Raw genomic sequence first — 21,973 nt, forward strand, 5'->3', positions numbered from 1 at the left:
TACAGGTTCAGACCCCTCAGAAGTTCCAATAAAATCTATCCTAGAATTTCTACAGAAAGGGAAAGAGTTAGGTCTGTCGGTTAATACACTAAAATTCCAGGTGTCCGCTCTGGGTGCCCTCTATGGCCATAATGTTGCTGGTAACAAATGGGTGTCCCGCTTCATCATGGCCTGTGAACGAGTTACTCCTGTCCACATACCTAGAGTAGCTCCTTGGGATCTAAACCTAGTCCTAGACTCTCTAACAGAACCTCCGTTTGAGCCTATAGATAGAGTATCTCTAAAACACTTGTCGCTAAAAACAGCCTTCTTAGTAGCCTTAACATTGGCTAGAAGAGTCAGCGACATTCAGGCCTTATCAATAGATCCACCTTACCTTCTGACATTTCAAGACAGACTAATTCTAAAACTGGACCCCTTATACCTTCCTAAGGTAGCGGGTAAATTCCATAGGTTACAAGAGATACACCTTCCCACTTTCTTTAAAGACCCCTCCACTCCTGAAGAACGAAAATTTCATACTCTAGACGTCAGGAGAAGAGTTTTACAATATATTGAAAAAACTAGTAGTTGGAGGCAGAGTAGGGCTCTGTTCATTTCCTTCCAGGGAAAAAAGAAGGGGTATGGAGTCACAAGAGCCACACTGTCCCGATGGATTAAAGACACTATCCGGCTGGCCTACTCCATGAAAAACAGGAACCTCCGGAAGGCATTAAGGCACATTCCACCAGAGCTATGGCATCTTCCTGGGCCGAAAGGGGAAACGTTCCAATTGAGGACATATGTAAGGCAGCAACGTGGTTGGCTCCTTCTACTTTCTACAATCACTACCGGCTTGATCTTTCATCAAATTCTGACCTACACTTTGGCAGGACTATCCTCAGCACGGTGGCCCCCCCCCCCTCTAGGTGTTGGTCTCTGGAAATCTCTTCAGTGGGTGCTGTCATGGCAAAGGGTAAATAGCCGGATTACTTACCGCTAATGCTCTTTTAATGAGTCCATGACAGCACCCAGTCACACCCCTCCCTATTAGATTAAAAATTCAATTGAATTACTTCTATTGAGTGTATAAGTTTAAGATATATCTTTGTAAATATTTGGACTAATACTGGCGGTCCTCCGGGTACTCTGAAAATGAAACTGACGAGGAGAGGCGGACCGCCCCTTTAAGGCTATGTGCACACTTTGCGGGGTCCTCTGTTATGGACCTGGTGGTTAGGAACACTTGAAATGACCTGGTAGGTAAACCTGAAATATAGGACAAGCTCTGGTAATGTGGGAACTTTACTGACCGCAACCCTGATCCTATCACGCACACTATAGGCAGCCGTGGAGCGTACCTAACTCTCCCTAGACGCCTCTTCACAGCCTGAGAGCTAGCTACCCCTAGAGAGAAACAAAGCCTAATTTGCCTCAGAGAAATTTCCCCAAAGTAAAGGCAGCCCCCCACAAATAATGACGGTGAGTTAAGAGGAAAATACAAACATAGGAATGAAAACAGGTTTTAGCAAGAAGATAGCAAGGGAACTGCGCGGTCAGTACAAAATACTACAAAAATATCCACGCAGAGAATACAAAAAGACCCTCACACCGACTCACGGTGTGAGGGCGCGACTCTGCACCCCAGAGCTTCCAGCTAGCAAGAAAATAGCATATAAGCAAGCTGGACTGAACTTATCATATACTGAGAAACATCTTCCAAAAGCAATGAGCAAAAATGAACTAGCATGGACTTAGCTTCTCCTGGAGGAGACAGGTCACCAGTGAAGTTCCAGAGAGATCTGAACCAATACTGAATACATTGACAGCTGGCAACAAGTAAACATCTAGGTGGAGTTAAATAGGCAGCCAGCATAGCAGAAAACGAGGCAGCTGGGAGCCCAGCTAAAGACCAGCAGTATCACTCAAAGCCACCAGAGGGAGCCCACGAACAGAACCCAACAAAGTACCATTCATGACCACAGGAGGGAGCCCGAGAACGGAATTCACAACAGTCCTCTGCGGGTTCTCCCGCAGCGGATTTGATAAATCTGCAGGGCAAAACCGCTGCGGTTATCCCTGCAGATTTATCGCGGTTTGTTTTGCGGTTTCCGCTGCGGGTTTACTTCTACTATTGATGCTGCATATGCAGCAATATGCAGCATCAATAGTAATGTTAAAAATAATTTAAAAAAAATGGTTATACTCACCCTCTGACGTCCCGATCTCCTCGGCGCTGCACGCGGCGGTCCGGTTCCAAAGATGCTGTGCGAGAAGGACCTTCGTGACGTCACGGTCATGTGACCGCGACTTCATCGTAGGTCCTGCTCGCATAGCAACCCTGCCACTGGACGGCCGTGCTGAGAGGTGAGTATATCATTATTTTTTATTTTAATTTTTTTTTTTTTTTTTTACCACAAATATGGTTCCCAGGGCCTGGAGGAGAGTCTCCTCTCCTCCACCCCGGGTAGCAACCGCACATTATCCGCTTACTTCCCACATCGTGGGTACAGCCACATGCAGGAAGTAAGCGGATCAATGCATTTCTATGTGTGCAGAATCGCAGCGATTCTGCACAAAAGAAGTGGCATGCTGCGGAATGTAAACCGCTGCGTTTCTGCGTGGTTTTTCCCGCAGCATGTGCACAGCGGATTGCGGTTTCCATAGGGTTTACATGTAACTGTAAACGTAATGGAAACTGCTGCGGACCCGCAGCTGCAGAAATGCTGCGGTTCCGCGGTGAAACCTGCAATGTGTGCACATAGCCTTATTCTTCTGTAGGTTTCCTGTTCCTTGCGGTGGATCCCTATCTCTCCAGTGGGTACTGTCATGGAATCATTAAAAGAGCATTACCGGTAAGTAATCCCGCTAATTTTGGCTATAACTGCACCACAAACTAAAAGAGCCACCTTGTTAGAATGCAGCATTACTGCTGCACAAGGTGGCTCTTTTAGTTTATAACGGCTGGAGGGGATGACAGTGTCCCTTTAAAAGGAACCTGTCACCCCCCCCAGGCGTTTTTAACTAAAAGAGCCACCTTGTGCAGCAGTAATGCTGCATATTGACAAGGTGGCTCTTTTAGTTCTGGGTGCTGTAACTGCCGAAATAAATAACCACAAAAAAATGAAGTACATCACCTCAAATAATTCATAAAATATTCGTTTATTAAGTATACTAAAAAGAAAACAAAATATAATATAACATACAAAGTATCAAACAACAGAAATGTTCAAGATAAAGGGAAAAGGTGCACCACAATATCCACATCACATAAATGGAGAGAAGGACATGAGTTCAAATATAAATAGTAGTAGCAGATCCCTGTATCTACTTATTAAAACAAAAGTATCCTAGTCCTAAATATCAGACAGAGAGTTGCCACACACCTCCTAGCGCTGCAAACACATGTTAGGGCATTATCCCAAAGTCTAGTGACCCATAGTCCCCTTGGTGCAGCAGAAACATATTATGCTCATGTAACGATCTTACCCTTCTCTGTCTCCATCTGTGAAAGAACACGCCCCAACGCGCGTTTCGCCCTCAGCTTCCTCGGGGGGCCCGCATGGTGAGTCCATCCCTAACACCCGTCTTTATACACTGCAGAGTTGCCAATTAATGGCGCATGTCCACGACAGCGGGGCGCCGCATTCCGCATCACTCCATGCGCCAACATGGCGATGCGGGTCACCGGGAAATCCCGGATGACGTCACTGACCCACAAACGTCATAACGAGGCACCGGAAGTAATGTCGCGGCCATTACCCGTATCTAGGACATGCGCACTAGCAACAAGGTAAACACCACCTCTGGAGACTGCGCCAAACCACAAGAAAAAGAAAAAGAAACAAAAGGACAGGAAATGCAGGTATATCGCATAGTCATTGCTTCAACAGCTAAATATCATATGTGAAAAGTAAAATAATAACTTAGGATACAGTTAAATACATATAATGTGTACAATTATTAGTCTAGATAAAAATACACCACATGTGCAAATAAATAACGTGACCATATTAATACATAATAACAATTACAGTCATATACATATAAGGGGATATTAGTACCCCAAGTACAATAAATTACTAATATAAATAAATTAATTAAATTAATTTATGTGCAACAATAAAGTGACAAGGTGCAGAATTTCGAGACCAAATCCCGTCCATTAGCGCTGCTCCAGAGAAAGAGTCCACATCCAGATTAGATTTTTTTCAAGAAATTAGTTCATATATCATATCAGAAGTTTCATACAAAGATTATAACACTAAATAAAAAAGACACAAGACAGGAAACAAGAGATTAAAATCACATTAAAACATAAAAGTGAATACGAAAACAGTGATTATTAGTCCAGAGATGACAGAGTTACAAGAATGATAAAAAACTCAGTTGCTCGTTAAGTCCCCGAGGGACCATTGTATCCAAATTTATTATCCAACGACATTCTTTTTGTTTTAGAACACGCAGGGCATCACCACCTCTTATCCCCATATGTACGCAATCAATTCCCCAGACCTTTAACTCTTTTGAGTTACATTTATGTTTCAATTTGAAGTGTCTGGGGATTGTTTTAAGGGACTCCACGTCGTCCACCTCACGGGCGGCCTCTATATCCCTTACGTGTTCGCGGGTTCTAACCCGCAACTCACGCGATGTCAATCCTACATAAATCAGTCCACACCCACACATGGCGTAGTACACGACATGCGTGGTTGTGCATGTAATATATTCCCTGATGTCAAAATTCTTGAGGCCGCTCGATGATGTGAAGGACGTGGACCTCACATGATTCTTACATGCCAAGCATCCACCGCAGGGAAAGAAACCTTTTCTATTACCCTTACTACCAAAGGGGGAGATGGACTTGGGGACATAGTGGCTCGCCACAAGGGTGTCTCTAAGATTCCTCCCTCTACGGGCTGTCATGAGGGGTGTTGAGGAAAGATGTTCATTCAAAAGGGGATCAGTCAGTAAAACTGACCAGTGCTTTTTCAAAATGGTCCTCATTAGGTCCCATTGTTGATTATACGTCGAAATAAACCGTATACCTGTGTCTTGTTCTTTTTTGTAATTTTTACGATTTTTGTAAACACATCTGACCCCCTGTGGAGCCAAAAGGTCTGTTCTTTTAGTATTTTTAGCTCTCATATAGCCTTTCTTGATGCTCCTGTTACTATAACCCCGTTCTTTAAACCTCCGCCCAAGGTCACTGGCCTGTCTCTCAAATAACTCATCTGAAGTGCATATTCTACGTGCTCTTAAAAATTGGCCGGTTGGTATGGCATTTATAGTGGAGCCCAGGTGTGCCGACGATGCATGAAGTAATGCATTTACAGATGTTTTTTTGCGATACATGTTAGTATGTATAAATCCATCATCTTGCACTCTCAGCTCCACATCTAGAAACGAAACCACTCTCTGATCATAAGTATAGGTAAGTCTGATGTTGGATTTGTTGCAATTCAGACCCACCATGAATGTCTCCAAATCTATGGTAGAGCCTTGCCAGATAAACAAAATGTCGTCTATAAATCTAAACCACCCAAGGACTTGGGGAGCGGCATGTGCACCGTCCAACAACAAACCCCTCTCCCAAAAACCGAGAAAGAGGTTTGCGTAGGAGGGCGCACAAGCCGCTCCCATCGCGGTCCCCCGTTTTTGTAGGAAGAACCTGTCCTTGAATGTAAAAAAATTATGGGTGAGTATGAATTGCAACAACTCCAACACCAGCTCCCTCAGATCTGCGTCCAAGTTACTAGTCTCCAGAAAAAAACGAGATGCTTGTAAGCCGTCCTCGTGCTGGATACTAGTATACAAGGACTCGACATCCGCCACCACGAGAAATGCATCAGAGTCAAGAGACAGGCCATCCAGCCTCCTCAGGACATCCGTGGTGTCCCTGACATAGGAGGGCAGTGTTTCAACCTGGGGGTGCAGATAATGTTCAATAAATTTACAGACAGGATCACATAGCCCCCCAATGCCAGAGACAATGGGACGCCCCGGTGGAGAAACCGGATCTTTATGGACCTTGGGCAGGAGGTAGAACGTGGGTATAACAGGGCACTCAACCAAGAGGCCATTCAGAGTCTTTTTGGTGATAATCCCCCTCTCATATGCTATCTCCAAAATAAAAGTAAGTTCTTTTTGAAAAGAAAGAAGAGGGTTCTGTGTCAATTGATTATATGTCTGTCTATCCCTTAGCTGCCTAAAGGCCTCTTTCTCGTACTTCTCCTTAGGCCAGATCACCACGTTCCCCCCCTTGTCAGCTGGTTTAATAATTACATCATCAAGTTTTTTCAACTCTTCAAGTGCTTTTCGCTGTGAGAAGGTTAGGTTATCCCTATCCCTCCTATTCTTAATTATTTTGAAGTCCACTGTCACCAATTTGGTGAAGATCTCAACCTGCGGACACAAAGACAAGGGGGGGAAAGTGGTAGATCTGGAAAGAATTGGTGGTGGTGAAGTACCTGCAATATCCGAATTAGATTCCCGTTCCAGCTCCTCCAAAGCCTCAATTGCCTCCTGTTCTGTAACATGTCCTTTCTCAACTTCTGATATGATATATGAACTAATTTCTTGAAAAAAATCTAATCTGGATGTGGACTCTTTCTCTGGAGCAGCGCTAATGGACGGGATTTGGTCTCGAAATTCTGCACCTTGTCACTTTATTGTTGCACATAAATTAATTTAATTAATTTATTTATATTAGTAATTTATTGTACTTGGGGTACTAATATCCCCTTATATGTATATGACTGTAATTGTTATTATGTATTAATATGGTCACGTTATTTATTTGCACATGTGGTGTATTTTTATCTAGACTAATAATTGTACACATTATATGTATTTAACTGTATCCTAAGTTATTATTTTACTTTTCACATATGATATTTAGCTGTTGAAGCAATGACTATGCGATATACCTGCATTTCCTGTCCTTTTGTTTCTTTTTCTTTTTCTTTTTCTTGTGGTTTGGCGCAGTCTCCAGAGGTGGTGTTTACCTTGTTGCTAGTGCGCATGTCCTAGATACGGGTAATGGCCGCGACATTACTTCCGGTGCCTCGTTATGACGTTTGTGGGTCAGTGACGTCATCCGGGATTTCCCGGTGACCCGCATCGCCATGTTGGCGCATGGAGTGATGCGGAATGCGGCGCCCCGCTGTCGTGGACATGCGCCATTAATTGGCAACTCTGCAGTGTATAAAGACGGGTGTTAGGGATGGACTCACCATGCGGGCCCCCCGAGGAAGCTGAGGGCGAAACGCGCGTTGGGGCGTGTTCTTTCACAGATGGAGACAGAGAAGGGTAAGATCGTTACATGAGCATAATATGTTTCTGCTGCACCAAGGGGACTATGGGTCACTAGACTTTGGGATAATGCCCTAACATGTGTTTGCAGCGCTAGGAGGTGTGTGGCAACTCTCTGTCTGATATTTAGGACTAGGATACTTTTGTTTTAATAAGTAGATACAGGGATCTGCTACTACTATTTATATTTGAACTCATGTCCTTCTCCTCTCCATTTATGTGATGTGGATATTGTGGTGCACCTTTTCCCTTTATCTTGAACATTTCTGTTGTTTGATACTTTGTATGTTATATTATATTATATTTTGTTTTCTTTTTAGTATACTTAATAAACGAATATTTTATGAATTATTTGAGGTGATGTACTTCATTTTTTTGTGGTTATTTATATAATTGGAAGTATCTCAAGGTAGAAATTCCATTGAGTTCCTGTGTGACTAGTTGACAGGACCTATTTAAGAATATGGTATTGAGACCTGAGTTTTTGTTTCTAACTGCCGAAATAATCAGTTTTGTAATTTGTCCTAAATACCTACTCTTCATTCAAGGAGACAGGCCTTTCCCCCTGCGGCAGACGCCACACAGCCGTCGCTCAAATCTTCTTGGCGCCGGGCGCCGCCTCCTCGCCGCTGTTTTGAAATGAGCCGGCGCCTGCGCTCTTTTCTCCTGCCTTGGGCAGGCGCAGTGAGCGCTGCCTGTCTGTCCTCATATGCAGTCCAGCTGACTGCGCCTGTGCAGACGCCCTGCCTGTGAATCCCAGCCCCGTAGTATGAATAAATAAGAAGACACTGCGGGGCTGGGATTCACAGGCAGGGCGGCCGCACAGGCGCAGTCAGCTGGACTGCTTATGAGGACAGACGGGCAGCGCTCACTGCGCCTGCCCAAGGCAGGAGAAAAGAGCGCAGGCGCCGGCTCATTTCAAAACAGTGGTGAGGAGGCGGTGCCTGGCGCCAAGAAGATTTGAGTGATGGCTGTGTGGCGTCTGCAGCAGGGGGAAAGGCCGGCCTCCTTGACTGAAGAAAAGGTACTTAGGACAAATTACAAAATTGATTATTTCGGCAGTTTCAGCACCCAGAATTAAAAGAGCCACCTTGTCAGAATGCAGCATTACTGCTGCACAAGGTGGCTCTTTTAGTTAAAAACGCCTGTGGGGGGGTGACAGGTTTCCTTTAAAACCATGGGTGTTGGGGATAAATTGAATTGTCCTTTGTGGTGCATTTCAAGGAATTGGCGCATCACGCGAGAAGTCTTGGAGATGGGAGTGGGTTGTTCGGATTATATTATGGATGTTAATCAGGTCATTAGCAGAATAGAGGGCACGTGTAGGGTAGTAGACTGAGACTAGGGATTAGAGGTAGGAGGGAACTGAAGCATGGATTGCTTTGTGGGTGAGAGTGATTAGTTTATATTGGACCCTGTATCGGATGGGTAACCAGTGCAATGACTGGCACAGGGTAGAGGCATTGGTGTAACGGTTGGTGAGGAATATGATCCTGACTACTGCATTCAGGACAGATAGTCCTGAGGAGAGAGTTTAGTAAGAGGGAGACCGATTAGTAGAAAATGGCAATAGTCCAGACGAGAATGAAAAAGAGCGACAGTAAGAGTTTTTGCTGAGTCAAAAGTAAGAAAAGATCGAATTCTAGAAATGTTTTTGAGGTGCAGATAACAAGAGCGAGCCAGTGATCGGATGTGGGAGGTGAATGAAAGATCGGAATCAAGTATGGACCCAAGACAGTGGGCATGTTGCTGGGGAGTAATGGTAGAACCACACACGGAAATGGCAATGTCGTGCATGGGTAAGTTAGTGGAGGGAGAAAACACAAGTTCAGTTTTTGACAGTTTCAGTTTCAGATAGAGGGAGGACATCATGTTAGAGACAGCGGAAAGACAATCACTGGTGTTTTATAATAATCATCGAGGCGGGACCCAGTCTCCCTGAGTGACTGAGCTGTGGGCAGAGCTTCATCGCATGTCACAGCCCAGCATCGCAATGAATCTCCGCCCACAGCTGTCACTGAGGAAGACTGGGTCCCGCCTCGGAGATGCCAGTTCAGCTTCCAATTCCGGAAGTTGTCGTGCTATCACCGGACATCAGAGTCAGCTGCATGCGGGGGTCACGTGATGGAGATGAGCGTACAGTGATAGTGCCGCTCACAGGCACATTTGGAAACGCAAGGTATTTGAAGAAAGCCTTATTTCCAATGTTTAAATTGATTTGCCCACTACACATTGTAGTGGACAACCTCTAAGGTTGTAATGTCACTATGGATCGTATAAATGAAGGCATGTATTACTCAGTTTGTATTAGTCCGAAAAAGGAGCTGGACAGGCTCCATAACACGTAGCTTAATAAAATAATTTTAATAAGATAAGAACTCTCCCTACATCCTTGGCAGTGCTTTTGAAAACCCATTTTTTACTTACATTTTTATCCTGATTCTTTCAATCTGCACCTCTTGGTGGAGGATCAGGCAGCACCGCTGCAGCCATGGAGAATCAATCATGTTAACACCATGGTTGTGCCTGGAGCTGCACAATTAATTCAGCGGAGTAGTAGTCACTCATGCTTTCTATTTGTTTTTTATTAAATAAATTTAGAAATCCCTTTTGTGTTGTAGAAAAAATTCACATCCAATCTATCTTTCATCCTTATAGGAAATCCTTGTGAGAATAACGGATTATCACTAAATTGTAAAAAAGATAACAGAAAGCACTCTAATGGAGAAAACCTCATTCCCCTTCCTGGACCTCCTGAACTTCACAGCACTTCACTTTCTTATAATCCTCCTAATCATGAGGAACCCTCTCCTGAGCAATCTCACATTGGTACCAGAATTCCACGTGACAAAGTGAATACAAGATTTCAGTGTGACAAGCAACTTACTACAAGCTCAGATTTCTTAACACAAGGAAAACATAAAAGAGAAAATCCATGCTCCTGTTCAGAATGTGGGAAATGCTTTTCAAATAAATCAAAATGTGTTAGACATGAGAGAATTCACACAGGAGAAAAGCCATTTTCATGTTCGGAATGTGGGAAATTCTACACACGTAAAAGGAATCTTATTACACATCACAGAATTCATACAGGTGAGAAGCCATATTCATGTTCGGAATGTGGAAAATGCTTTACAAATAAAGGGTGTCTTAAAAGGCATCAGAGAATTCATAAAGGAGAAAAGCCATTTTCATGTTCGGAATGTGGAAAATGCTTTATAGATAAAGAGCGTCTTATTAGACATCAGAGAATTCACACAGGAGCGAAGCCATTTTCATGTTTGGAATGTGGGAAGGCCTTTACAATTAAAGTGAGTCTTATTATACATCAGAGAATTCACACAGGAGCGAAGCCATTTTCATGTTTGGAATGTGGGAAGGCCCTCACAAGTAAAGGGCATCTTATAAATCATCAGAGAATTCACACAGGAGAAAAGCCATATTCATGTTCAGAATGTGGGGAATCCTACACAAATAAAGGGAGTCTTATTACACATCAGAGAATTCACACAGGAGCGAAGCCATTTTTATGTTTGGAATGTGGGAAGGCCCTCACAAGTAAAAGGCATCTTATAAATCATCAGAGAATTCATACAGGAGAGAAGCCATTTTCATGTTCGGAATGTGGAAAATGCTTTACAGAGAAAAACAATCTTATTAGACATCAGAGAATTCACACAGGAGCGAAGCCATTTTCATGTTTGGAATGTGGGAAGGCCTTCATAGATACAGGCGATCTTATAAAACATCAGAAAATTCATACAGGAGAGAAGCCATTTTCATGTTTGGAGTGTGGGAAGGCCTTCAAAGGGAATCTTATTAGACATCAAAAAAGATTTCACACAGGGGAGAAATCGTTTTCATGTTTCCAATGAGGAAAATGCTTTTTAGGTAAATCGCCACTTAATAAACATCAGAAAATTCAGACAGGAGACAATCTGTATTCAGGTTCATTCTTTGAGAAATGCTTTACAGATAAATCAAGTCTTATTACACAGGAGAGAAGCCGTATTCATGTTCACTGTGTGGGAAATCTTTTGTAAATAAATCAAATCTTGTTAGACATGACTTAAGACATACAGGAAATAAACTATAATTATGTTCACTGTGTTTTATAAATTTTAATAAACATTGCTCAGAATAAATGAGTACTCCCCTTTTGATAAGTAAGTTTTTAATTAATATCTCACTGAACACAGGAAAAATTTCTAAAATTTTGGCAACAAGGAGTTTCATTGAACATTTTTTAACCCCTTACCGACAGCCAGTAATAATACATCCACGCATGCTGGTACTTATTGATGCAGGACGGATTATTACTCCATTTGCCTGTATGACCTCCCTACAATGCCTGGGCATGCTCCTGATGAGGCGGCAGATGGTTTCCTGAGGGATCTCCTCCCAGACCTGGACTAAAGCATCCGCCAACTCCTGGACAGTCTGTGGTGCAATGGGACATTGGTGGATGGAGCGAGACTTGATGTCCCAGATGTGGGCGGGCCAGTCCATAGCTTCAGTGCATTCATCTTGCAGGAACTGCTGACACACTCCAGCCACATGAGGTCTGGCATTGTCCTGCATTAGGAGGAACCCAGGGCCAACCATACCAGCATATGGTGTCACAAGGGGTCCGAGGACAAAATATAAGAAAGGGTGCACTCAAGCTGTATTGGATAAAAAGAGAGGGGTGCAGTGCCTAGTCCAATAATGTATATGGCAAAGAAAAGAAAAAAAGATTAGACTACAAACAGGCCAGCACAACCACAAAGAATAGAAAAATACCAAATAGTTTATTAAACACCACAGCAAAGATCATCTAAAAACATTAAAAATACAACAAGTGTGTACAAAACACCCCTAATCACACATAATATGTCTGCAAGAAATATTTTAACATAATATAGTAAGATAAATAGGGCTGGCAGTATAAATCACCACATGTTTGCAAAGAAGCATATATACAGTGGGGCAAAAAAGTATTTAGTCAGTCAGCAATAGTGCAAGTTCCACCACTTAAAAAGATGAGAGGCGTCTGTAATTTACATTATAGGTAGACCTCAACTATGGGAGACAAACTGAGAAAAAAAAATCCAGAAAATCACATTGTCTGTTTTTTTATCATTTTATTTGCATATTATGGTGGAAAATAAGTATTTGGTCAGAAACAAAATTTCATCTCAATACTTTGTAATCTATCCTTTGTTGGCAATGACAGAGGTCAAACGGTTTCTGTAAGTCTTCACAAGGTTGGCACACACTGTTGTTGGTATGTTGGCCCATTCCTCCATGCAGATCTCCTCTAGAGCAGTGATGTTTTTGGCTTTTCGCTTGGCAACACGGACTTTCAACTCCCTCCAAAGGTTTTCTTATAGGGTTGAGATCTGGAGACTGGCTAGGCCACTCCAGGACCTTGAAATGCTTCTTACGAAGCCACTCCTTCATTGCCCTGGCGGTGTGCTTTGGATCATTGTCATGTTGAAAGACCCAGCCACGTTTCATCTTCAATGCCCTTGCTGATGGAAGGAGGTTTGCACTAAAAATCTCACGATACATGGCCCCATTCATTCTTTCATGTACCCGGATCAGTCGTCCTGGCCCCTTTGCAGAGAAACAGCCCCAAAGCATGATGTTTCCACCACCATGCTTTACAGTAGGTATGGTGTTTGATGGATGCAACTCAGTATTCTTTTTCCTCCAAACACGACAAGTTGTGTTTCTACCAAACAGTTCCAGTTTGGTTTCATCAGACCATAGGACATTCTCCCAAAACTCCTCTGGATCATCCAAATGCTCTCTAGCAAACTTCAGACGGGCCCGGACATGTACTGGCTTAAGCAGTGGGACACGTCTGGCACTGCAGGATCTGAGTCCATGGTGGCGTAGTGTGTTACTTATGGTAGGCCTTGTTACATTGGTCCCAGCTCTCTGCAGTTCATTCACTAGGTCCCCCCGCGTGGTTCTGGGATTTTTGCTCACCGTTCTTGTGATCATTCTGACCCCACGGGGTGGGATTTTGCGGAGAGCCCCAGATCGAGGGAGATTATCAGTGGTCTTGAATGTCTTCCATTTTCTAATTATTGCTCCCACTGTTGATTTCTTCACTCCAAGCTGGTTGGCTATTGCAGATTCAGTCTTCCCAGCCTGGTGCAGGGCTACAATTTTGTTTCTGGTGTCCTTTGACAGCTCTTTGGTCTTCACCATAGTGGAGTTTGGAGTCAGACTGTTTGAGGGTGTGCACAGGTGTCTTTTTATACTGATAACCAGTTTAAACAGGTGCCATTACTACAGGTAATGAGTGGAGGAAAGAGGAGACTCTTAAAGAAGAAGTTACAGGTCTGTGAGAGCCAGAAATCTTGATTGTTTGTTTCTGACCAAATACTTATTTTCCACCATAATATGCAAATAAAATGATAAAAAAACAGACAACGTGATTTTCAGGATTTTTTTTTCTCAGTTTGTCTCCCATAGTTGAGGTCTAACTATGATGTAAATTACAGACGCCGCTCATCTTTTTAAGTGGTGGAACTTGCACTATTGCTGACTGACTAAATACTTTTTTGCCCCACTGTATATATATATAATAGCTGAAAAGGGAGAGGTCTCTATAACGTACAAAAGACCTGTAGATAAGGAAAACCAAACCCTATGTGCTGCACTCCCTATAGATGTATCAGCATAGTGAGCCTAAGAAAAAAAAAAAAAATATATATATAGTCTATAGTTTAATGTGCTGCTTAGTTTAAAGTATCACTCAATGCAGTGCAATGGACAACTCTATTCAGACCATTGGGGATTTACATTTGGTTATATTACTCCTATTAATGAGATGTATGTCAAAACTCCCAGAAGGTTTATTCCAAACATTAAAAATGTTAAATGAAGTCCTTTAAGACCAAAGCTTCACAATTTTTCTTTAAAGGGGTTGTCCGGACTTAAGTTACAAGTCTGCAGTCACTCTACGTGACTGCAGGCTAGTAAATCCTTGTGTTGTGCGCTGTGAGAATTCTCCATGTCCAAAAGCTCACCAAAAGACCATCAACCAGGGTAGAAAACAGTAAACAAGATTGATAGCCCATGCAAACAATGAAAGCGATATAATGCCGTATATACTCAGCTGAATGTGGAAGAAAATAAGCCGAAGCCCACAGTTAAACTGGCTCTAAAATGCCATGCAGCTATCCATGCCCTAAGTGACTGGCATGGAATCAGAAAAGGGTGTGTGGAGAGAACCCCACGCGTATCGCCGCCGCAGCGGCTTTGTCAGGGGAAGTGGGTGCTGGGATGAATAACTCACGTATAAATGCAGATGATCATCATCAGAAGTGTGCACAGCTGCGTCTCACAGGGGCGGGAGGTATAGACCAGAAGACGAGCACTGGTTCAGAGTAAAAAAAAAAAAAAGCGGAAGTACCGGTAATCTCCATGGAGATGAATGACGCATGCGCAGACGCGGCTCAAATCATGAGCCGCGCTGCACAAGCGTCTAGAAGTACATCAGAGGGCACAGGTGAAGCACAGAGGTACATAGGACAAGAAGCAAGACGCAATAGCGCACAAGTGCTGGCCACAAGGACCTGCGACTCAAAACGGGACGCAATAGAACGCAAGTGCATGCCATACGGGCATGGGCAATATAAGTGTACCTGAATAAAGAAAAATATGATGTTAAGATAAATACAGTACAATGCAAGACAATGGAGCGGCTAGATATCATGCCCATAAGTAAATGGGTACAAGACTAATACATAGGGAAATACATTGGTAATGCAGATATGATATAATGCAATACAATAAAGCAGGTGACTATATATATATATATATATATATATATATATATATATATATACACAGTGGGGCAAAAAAGTATTTAGTCAGTCAGCAACAGTGCAAGTTCCACCACTTAAAAAGATGAGAGGCGTCTGTAATTTACATCATAGGTAGACCTCAACTATGGGAGACAAACAGAAAAAAAAAAAAGAAAATCACATTGTCTGTTTTTTTAACATTTAATTTGCATATTATGGTGGAAAATAAGTATTTGGTCAGAAACAAACAATCAAGATTTCTGGCTCTCACAGACCTGTAACTTCTTCTTTAAGAGTCTCCTCTTTCCTCCACTCATTACCTGTAGTAATGGCACCTGTTTAAACTTGTTATCAGTATAAAAAGACACCTGTGCACACCCTCAAACAGTCTGACTCCAAACTCCACTATGGTGAAGACCAAAGAGCTGTCAAAGGACACCAGAAACAAAATTGTAGCCCTGCACCAGGCTGGGAAGACTGAATCTGCAATAGCCAACCAGCTTGGAGTGAAGAAATCAACAGTGGGAGCAATAATTAGAAAATGGAAAACCTACAAGACCACTGATAATCTCCCTCGATCTGGGGCTCCCCGCAAAATCCCACCCCGTGGGGTCAGAATGATCACAAGAACGGTGAGCAAAAATCCCAGAACCACGCGGGGGGACCTAGTGAATGAACTGCAGAGAGCTGGGACCAATGTAACAAGGTCTACCATAAGTAACACACTACGCCACCATGGACTCAGATCCTGCAGTGCCAGACGTGTCCCACTGCTTAAGCCAGTACATGTCCGGGCCCGTCTGAAGTTTGCTAGAGAGCATTTGGATGATCCAGAGGAGTTTTGGGAGAATGTCCTATGGTCTGATGAAACCAAACTGGAACTGTTTGGTAGAAACACAACTTGTCGTGTTTGGAGGAAAAAGAATACTGAGTTGCATCCATCAAACACCATACCTACTGTAAAGCATGGTGGTGGAAACATCATGCTTTGGGGCTGTTTCTCTGCAAAGGGGCCAGGACGACTGATCCGGGTACATGAAAGAATGAATGGGGCCATGTATCGTGAGATTTTGAGTGCAAACCTTCCATCAGCAAGGGCATTGAAGATGAAACGTGGCTGGGTCTTTCAACATGACATTGATCCAAAGCACACCGCCAGGGCAACGAAGGAGTGGCTTCGTAAGAAGCATTTCAAGGTCCTGGAGTGGCCTAGCCAGTCTCCAGATCTCAACCCTATAGAAAACCTTTGGAGGGAGTTGAAAGTCCGTGTTGCCAAGCGAAAAGCCAAAAACATCACTGCTCTAGAGGAGATCTGCATGGAGGAATGGGCCAACATACCAACAACAGTGTGTGGCAACCTTGTGAAGACTTACAGAAAACGTTTGACCTCTGTCATTGCCAACAAAGGATATATTACAAAGTATTGAGATGAAATTTTGTTTCTGACCAAATACTTATTTTCCACCATAATATGCAAATTAAAATGTTAAAAAAACAGACAATGTGATTTTCTTGATTTTTTTTACTCAGTTTGTCTTCCATAGTTGAGGTCTACCTATGATGTAAATTACAGACGCCTCTCATCTTTTTAAGTGGTGGAACTTGCACTATTGCTGACTGACTAAATACTTTTTTGCCCCACTGTATATACATATATATATATATATGCGATAGGCTGAAGAAAAAAGTCCAAGTACTCACCTGCCCCTTCACACATGCTGCCGACACTGGAAACGATTGGCCTTCCAGGAGGCCTGGTGCTGTCTTTGTGTATTTTCGGCAGCATGTAGAATGTTGCCGTGACTGGGTTTTCCACCCACAGATACTATTTCTCCTGTGGGGTGATGATGGCAAACTGTAGGGCCCTGCAGAGGAGTCGATCAAATTTAGAAAGGAACACAGGAGTGGGGTCAGAAGGAAGCTTTTGATAATATTGGATATTATTGAGTTGTCTTTTAGCTTCAGTTTCATACAGATGGTAAGACCACAACACCACATTGCCCCCTTTATCTGCCTCTTTGATAGTAAATTCTCTGTTGTTCTGTAAGGCAGTTAGGGCTCGCTTCTCCTCTACATTAAGATTTGGGGGGCCACTTACCCAAGTAGGCATCACCTGAATATCTCGCTTGACCACCTCGAAGAATATTTTGATGGCTGGTACCAGGGAGAAAGATGGTGCTTTCAGAGACTTATTCCTGTGTGGAAACTTTCTTCTATTCAAGCCAGACTCATTTTCTTCTAGTAATTCCAATAAATCCTGAAATGTCCCGCGTTCATCTATGGGCATGGTTTGTAGGATGTCGGGTCTCCTGTACATGATCTGCAAAACAAGCTTTCTGCAAAAAAGAAAAAGATCTTTTATGAGGGTAAATTTATGTGCTGGATGTGTAGGAATGAATGATAAACCCCTCTGAAGAACCGATAACTCGATAGCTGTAAGATTATATTCAGAGAGGTTTATTACCTGTAGTGTCCTAGATCCAGACTCATGTTCCCATGTGCTCTGGTCGGGGGCCACCGGGCCTATTATTTTCATCTGGTGGGGTAATTTTGACGGTAGGGTGGTGTCTGACCCTTGAACCGTGTTAATCTCTTTTTCACGCTTCTTGCGCTTTCCCCCTCTTCTGGTCCATGGTCTACTTCGCTCCCGGTGGAGGACAAAAAAATCACTGGAGCTCTCTTCCCTGCGTGAGGAATTATTGGCTGGTGATGGAGAACCGCCCCTATTCAGTCTTGGACGACGGGCATTACCCACATGTCTCCATTTATATGCTGCTTTCTGTTCAAAGTCTGCTTTATCCCGTTGAAACTTTTTGCATTTACGTTGTGTCACTTCTAGTTCATATTTATCTAGTGTGTCTTTAAGTTTGTTTATGAAGGCCAAAACCTGATTTTCCTCAAAAGTAGCCAGTTTAGTTTCCAGCTCCTTAACTAAAGCTTTGGTAGATGCAAACAATGTTTTATCATGTTCAAGCAACAAATTCATCAAGATGGTTGAGCAACGTGTTAATCCTTGCTCCCACAGCTGTTGAAAAGTGTCAGAAGGTTCCCAAGCTGGGAAGATAGCAACACGAAGCCCCCTAGGGACATATCCGGATTTAATATACTCGTCCAGGCTACGCATGTTCCACCAGAGTCTCACACATGTCCTATGGGCTCCAGTTAAATCAGAGCAAAGTGTGGAAAAACCATTGTTCACACCAGACGTGGAAACCACAGTGGTCTCAAACACGCTAGACGATTTAGCCAACCAGGCCGCCTCCCTAGCCTCCCAGTCCATAGCAACGACAACTAGTACACAATCCAGACGATGAGTAATAAATGAATATATATCTATATAGCTCACAACAGCACCACCCAAATAGGTGTGTGCAACCCTAGGAAATTGCCCTGGGACACAGGGCTAGACAAGTAGCACAAAATATAAGAGAGGGTGCACTCAAGCTGTATTGGATAAAAAGAGAGGGGTGCAGTGCCTAGTCCAATAATCTATATGGCAAAGAAAAGAAAAAAAGATTGGACTACAAACAGGCCAGCACAACCACAAGGAATAGAAAAATACCAAATAGTTTATTAAACACCATAGCAAAGAACATCTAAAAACATTAAAAATACAACAAGTGTGTACAAAACACCCCTAATCACACATAATATGTCTGCAAGAAATATTTTAACATAATATAGTAAGATAAATAGGGCTGGCAGTATAAATCACCACGTTTGCAAAGAAGTATTTATATATATATATATATATAATAGCTGAAAAGGGAGAGGTCTCTATAACGTACAAAAGACCTGTAGATAAGGAAAACCAAACCCTATGTGCTGCACTCCCTATAGATGTATCAGCATAGTGAGCCTAAGAAAAAAAAAAAATATATATATATATGTCCAAAAGCTCACCAAAAGACCATCAACCAGGGTAGAAAACAGTCAACAAGATTGATAGCCCATGCAAACAATGAAAGCGATATAATGCCGTATATACTCAGCTGAATGTGGAAGAAAATAAGCCGAAGCCCACAGATAAACTGACTCTAAAATGCCATGCAGCTATCCATGCCCTAAGTGACTGGCATGGAATCAGAAAAGGGTGTGTGGAGAGAACCCCACGCGTATCGCCGCCGCAGCGGCTTTGTCAGGGGAAGTGGGTGCTGGGATGAATAACTCACGTATAAATGCAGATGATCATCATCAGAAGTGTGCACAGCTGCGTCTCACAGGGGCGGGAGGTATAGACCAGAAGACGAGCACTGGTTCAGAGTAAAAAAAAAAAGAAAAAGCGGAAGTACCGGTAATCTCCATGGAGATGAATGACGCATGCGCAGACGCGGCTCAAATCATGAGCCGCGCTGCACAAGCGTCTAGAAGTACATCAGAGGGCACAGGTGAAGCACAGAGGTACATAGGACAAGAAGCAAGACGCAATAGCGCACAAGTGCTGGCCACAAGGACCTGCGACTCAAAACGGGACGCAACCGTCCCAGATATAATAAAGGAGACATATATAAATATATATATGGGTCTTTTTTTTTTTTTAATATTTATATATGTCTCCTTTATTATATCTGGGACGGTTGACATAATGGTTATTGGTTATCAATATTTTTGTGTATTATTTTCCTGCACCCATTTATTTATGGGTATGATATATATATATATATATATATATATATATATATATATATATATCATACCCATAAATAAAAGGGTGCAGGAAAATAATACACAAAAATATTGATAACCAATAACCATTATGTCAACCGTCCCAGATATAATAAAGGAGACATATATAAATATTAAAAAAAAAAAAAGACCCATATATATATTTATATATGTCTCCTTTATTATATCTGGGACGGTTGCGTCCCGTTTTGAGTCGCAGGTCCTTGTGGCCAGCACTTGTGCGCTATTGCGTCTTGCTTCTTGTCCTATGTACCTCTGTGCTTCACCTGTGCCCTCTGATGTACTTCTAGACGCTTGTGCAGCGCGGCTCATGATTTGAGCCGCGTCTGCGCATGCGTCATTCATCTCCATGGAGATTACCGGTACTTCCGTTTTTTTGTTTTTTTTTACTCTGAACCAGTGCTCGTCTTCTGGTCTATACCTCCCGCCCCTGTGAGACGCAGCTGTGCACACTTCTGATGATGATCATCTGCATTTATACGTGAGTTATTCATCCCAGCACCCACTTCCCCTGACAAAGCCGCTGCGGCGGCGATACGCGTGGGGTTCTCTCCACACACCCTTTTCTGATTCCATGCCAGCCACTTAGGGCATGGATAGCTGCATGGCATTTTAGAGCCAGTTTAACTGTGGGCTTCGGCTTATTTTCTTCCACATTCAGCTGAGTATATACGGCATTATATCGCTTTCATTGTTTGCATGGGCTATCAATCTTGTTGACTGTTTTCTACCCTGGTTGATGGTCTTTTGGTGAGCTTTTGGACATATATATATATATATTTTTTTTTTTTTTCTTAGGCTCACTATGCTGATACATCTATAGGGAGTGCAGCACATAGGGTTTGGTTTTCCTTATCTACAGGTCTTTTGTACGTTATAGAGACCTCTCCCTTTTCAGCTATTATATATATATATATATACTTCTTTGCAAACATGTGGTGATTTATACTGCCAGCCCTATTTATCTTACTATATTATGTTAAAATATTTCTTGCAGACATATTATGTGTGATTAGGGGTGTTTTGTACACACTTGTTGTATTTTTAATGTTTTTAGATGTTCTTTGCTGTGGTGCTTAATAAACTATTTGGTATTTTTCTATTCTTTGTGGTTGTGCTGGCCTGTTTGTAGTCCAATCTTTTTTTCTTTTCTTTACAAGGGGTCTGAGGATCTCATCTCGGTACCTAATGGCAGTCAGGCTATCTCTGGTGAGCACATGGAGGGCTGTGCGGCCCTCCAAAGAAATGCCACCCCACACCATTACTGACCCACTGCCAAACCGGTCATGCTGAAGGATGTTGCAGGCAGATCGCTCTCCACGGCGTCTCCAGACTCTGTCACGTCTGTCACATGTGCTCAGTGTGAACCTGCTTTCATCTGTGAAGAGCACAGGACGCCAGTGGTGAATTTGCCAATCCTGGTGTTCTGTGGCAAATGCCAAGCGTCCTACATGGTGTTTGGCTGTGATCACATCCCCCATCTGTGGACATCGGGCACTCAGACCATCCTCATGGAGTCAGTTTCTAACCGTTTGTGCAGACACATGCACATTTGTGGCCTGCTGGAGGTCATTTTGCAGCGCTCTGGCAGTGCTCCTCCTGTTCCTCCTTGCACAAAGGCTGAAGTAGCGGTCCTGCTGCTGGGTTGTTGCCCTCCTATGGCCCCCTCCACGTCTCCTGGTGTATTGGCCTGTCTCCTGGTAGCTCCTCCAGCCACTATGCTGACAGACACCTCAAACGTTCTTGCCACAAAACACATTGATGTGCCATCCTGGATGAGCTGCACTGCCTGAGCCACTTGTGTGGGTTGTAGAGTCCGTCTCATGCTACCATGAGTGTGAAAGCACAACCAACATTCAAAAGTGACCAAAACCTCAGCCAGAAAGCATTGGCACTGAGATGTGGTCTGTGGTCCCCACCTGCAGAACCACTCCTTTATTGAGGGTGTCTTGATAATTGCCAATAATTTCCATCTGTTGTCTATTCCATTTGCACAACAGCATGTGAAATTGATTGTCAATCGGTGTTGCTTCCTAAGTGGACAGTTTGATTTCACAGAAGTTTGATTTACTTGGAGTTATATTCTGTTGTTTAAGTGTTCCCTTTATTTTTTGGAGCAGTGTATATGTATTTATATTGCACAGAAATATAGATAGAAGAAAAGCCGGTAATTCATTTGCTGGATTCTG

The 21,973-nt window shown here is 43.0% G+C and overlaps 2 protein-coding genes across 4 annotated transcripts in view; both read left to right on the forward strand.

Moving 5' to 3' along the window:
* LOC143793538 (uncharacterized) overlaps window positions 1-21,973 on the forward strand; it is a 379,060-nt gene that overhangs the window by 185,361 nt on the left and 171,726 nt on the right. The window contains exon 7 of one of the 2 annotated variants that reach the window (XM_077280594.1): window positions 9,952-11,438. The exons of the other annotated variant lie outside the window; for it this stretch is intronic. Coding sequence (XP_077136709.1) covers window positions 9,952-11,168 — 1,217 coding nt within the window. The 3' untranslated portion in view covers window positions 11,169-11,438. Of the gene's footprint in view, window positions 1-9,951; window positions 11,439-21,973 lie in introns of those variants that run through there. 2 annotated transcript variants of the gene reach the window in all.
* Window positions 1-21,973, forward strand: part of LOC143793515 (uncharacterized) — a 185,528-nt gene that overhangs the window by 71,652 nt on the left and 91,903 nt on the right. The gene's annotated exons all lie outside the window — the stretch shown is intronic.

Source organism: Ranitomeya variabilis, chromosome 1, assembly GCF_051348905.1.
Source record: "Ranitomeya variabilis isolate aRanVar5 chromosome 1, aRanVar5.hap1, whole genome shotgun sequence".
In the NCBI taxonomy this organism is placed as follows: domain Eukaryota; kingdom Metazoa; phylum Chordata; class Amphibia; order Anura; family Dendrobatidae; genus Ranitomeya; species Ranitomeya variabilis.